General features: G+C 51.3%; 1 protein-coding gene across 1 annotated transcript in view; it reads right to left on the bottom strand.

The window, feature by feature from the left end:
• Positions 1-2,881, bottom strand: part of Cacna1a (calcium voltage-gated channel subunit alpha1 A) — a 252,884-nt gene that overhangs the window by 77,391 nt on the left and 172,612 nt on the right. The window contains exon 20 of the mRNA XM_029557367.1: positions 2,659-2,881. Within this exon, the coding sequence (XP_029413227.1) occupies positions 2,659-2,881 (223 nt within the window). The remainder of the gene's footprint in view (positions 1-2,658) is intronic.

Here is a 2,881-nt window from a genome sequence, read left to right as displayed (position 1 = left end):
CCCACCAAAAAAAAAAAAAAACAAGCAGCAAACTACTTGGGGTACATGGAGTGAAGAATGTTGAGGAGTGTGGGAAGGGTCCATGTGTGGGCTGTAAGAAGGAGGGTGTTTAAGGATCACACATCCCTGCTACCCAGGCATAGTAATTGAGGAGACCCAGAATTCTAACATCTCTTCCCCTGTACCAATAGGGAGTGGGTTGCCATAGTGACAGATACAGGTGGCTCTAGCCTGCAAATAGCTGATCCTGTGGGTCTTGGTCAAAGCTCCTCTTACATAGTTGGGAGCTGGCACCCCAGATTGGAAGTAGTTTCTTGGTCATATTTCCCAGTGACTCCACTACGGTTTGAATGTGTGCCCCCCAAATTCATATATTAGAAAACTTAACAAATTCATCTGATGATAGTATTTGGAGGTAAATGAGAGGTGATCTGGGTTGGTTGAGGTCACAAGGGTGGGGTGCCTGATGGCATTCTTAGTAAGAAGAGGAAGAGAGACCAAGGCTGGCATAAGTCACTTGCCATGTTTAGATGCAGCAAGAAGTCCCCAGAGGCTGGCACCATGCCTGCTACTCTGGTATCCAGAATGAGAAGGTGGGTAAACATTTACTCTTTACCTGGACATTTGATTATAGCAACAGAACTGTGTCAGTCTCACTGTGAGCCCCCTTGCTTGTAGTTACTGGATAAAATTCACAGCCTGGGCTGTAATACAAAAAAGCTCTTAGCACACCTTCACTGAGCAGATGGAAACATCCAGGAGAAAAAACTCTAGAGGAAGAATGATCTAGAACAGTGGCTTCTTATTAATACTGTGGGAACAGGTGGAATCGTGTAATAACTCAGGAGCACTTAGAACAGGAGTACTATACCACACCCCCTCCCCATGACCAGGACTATCTGGACAGGCAGAGCCAGCTCTCCTCTTCCTTCCCCCAACTCCTCTTTTTCTTTGAGACAGGGTCTCATTATGTAGCCCAGGCTTGCCTGGAACTCATGATCTCCTTGCCTCAGTCTCCCAAGTGCAGGGTAATAAGCATGGGGCATGCTGCCTGTCTCGTGATTTTTGCCTAGAGACCTCTGCCTGAAAATTCCCTCACTCTGTTGAGCACCTCCTTACTCAGCATGGAGTCCTGGGGCCTACACTGGTCTACCCTTTGAGAAATGCAGAATCTCAGGCTTGGTCCAAGTCAGAGCCCTCCCAATCAGAATCTGTGCTTCAAGGGCCAGTGAGATGGCTATGTTCATGAAGGTGCTTGCTGCCTGACAACCTGAGTTTCATTCCCAGAACCTACATGGTGGAAGGGCGAAAACTGACTCCCACAGACATTCCCAGATTTGTGCTGTGGTGGTAGTGTATGTGCATGCACCCGGCCACCCCCAGCTCAACCATGAGACTCTCTGGCCTGTATCATATTTCATACAACAGACTCAAACACATTCTTCAAAAAGCAATCAGTAGGATGCACTTATACTAACATAAAGGAGGCTGAGAGGACAGTGCATTATTGTTTCTGAGGCACAGTTTCATGTAGCCCAGAGTGGTCTTAAACTCACTTATGTAGCCAAGGCTGGCCTGCTAGGATCACAGGCATGCAACATCATACCTGGCTTAAGGACATTATTTTGTAATATGTAAATCCCTGGGCCCTTCTATAGAGAATTACAAGATCTGTGGAGTGTTAACAAAATGTTATGAAAAATAGGATGCAAAAGACAGAAAAACAAGAAAAAGAAAACACTGGTGTGTGTGCCCACTGTGCCACTATGGAAGAGCCCCTCCCCCTCTTACATCTGAGAGGTCAGAGTGGCTTTTTAGATCCTGGTAACACCATTAACTAAACAAAGGACTGGCTCAGGATAGCTGCAGGCAGCCCAATCACTGAGCAATCAGCCTGCACAAGCCAGGACCTTGCAGAGCTGACCTCTTAATCTTCACAATGACTCATCAGCTCCTGTGAATCCATTCTACAGATGAACACAGAGGCCCAGAAGGCACTGGCTCAAAAAACCACCAAGGACATGGAGAAGTTATACGAATCTGAGGGAGACCGGGGCTTTCATAAGCTGCACAGGCCAGATAGTCTTCTAGTTACCTTTGATGTCAGATGACTAGGCCACAAATTGCTTGTTATGTAACGGGTTGGGATGTAGCTTAATGGTAGAGTTTCTATCTAGAGTCTGCCAGTGAAGGGGTTGGGATGTGGCTCGTTGGTAGAGGCCCTGCCAAGAATATCTAGCGAGGGGCTGGAGGTGTGGTTCCTGCTTAGAAAACCCGAGTGAGGGGCTGGCTTCTTGGTTCAGTGGTAGAGGACCTGCCTTCAATTCCCCAGCTAGGGGCTGGGGAGGTGGCTCGGGTGAAGACTGCTTGTTTAGAATGCAGGAGGCCCGGGGTTCATCCGCAGCACTGAATTACATTTGTGATCTTGACAGTCCACCCTTCGGTTTCCCCATCTGTCAAGTGGGGCTGTCAGCACTGGCTCAGGGGACCCGGGGTAACTGCGGAGAGTCCACTGACGCTCACAGCTGCGTGGGTGGACTGTACTTTTGTGGCCTGGCGGACCCAGCCAACTCTGGCCTCAGTTTCCCGACTGAGGGAGGGGGGCCTGTCGCCTCAGGTGACGACCGTCCTCCCCACCCTCCAGGCGGCCGCACTCACTTCCTGCGCCGGTGGCGCCGCTCCTTGTCGTCGTAGGCGGCGGGCTGCCCGTGGCGGTGGCGTCGCCTGCGCTCGCCGTCGTCCTCCCCGGTGCGAGGTGGCCTGGTGGCGTCGCGGGGCCGCTGCCTGCGCTCGGGCCTGTCGTCGGGCTCGTCCCCGGCCCTGCGGCGCGCGCGATGGCGGCGCAGCTCCCCGTCTGCTCCCTGCTGGTGAGCATGGCGAC

Source organism: Nannospalax galili, unplaced genomic scaffold (assembly GCF_000622305.1).
Source record: "Nannospalax galili isolate Female #2095 unplaced genomic scaffold, S.galili_v1.0 scaffold47, whole genome shotgun sequence".
In the NCBI taxonomy this organism is placed as follows: domain Eukaryota; kingdom Metazoa; phylum Chordata; class Mammalia; order Rodentia; family Spalacidae; genus Nannospalax; species Nannospalax galili.
The sequence above is the reverse complement of the archived record's forward strand: the minus strand, read 5'-3'. Positions and strand labels throughout refer to the sequence as shown.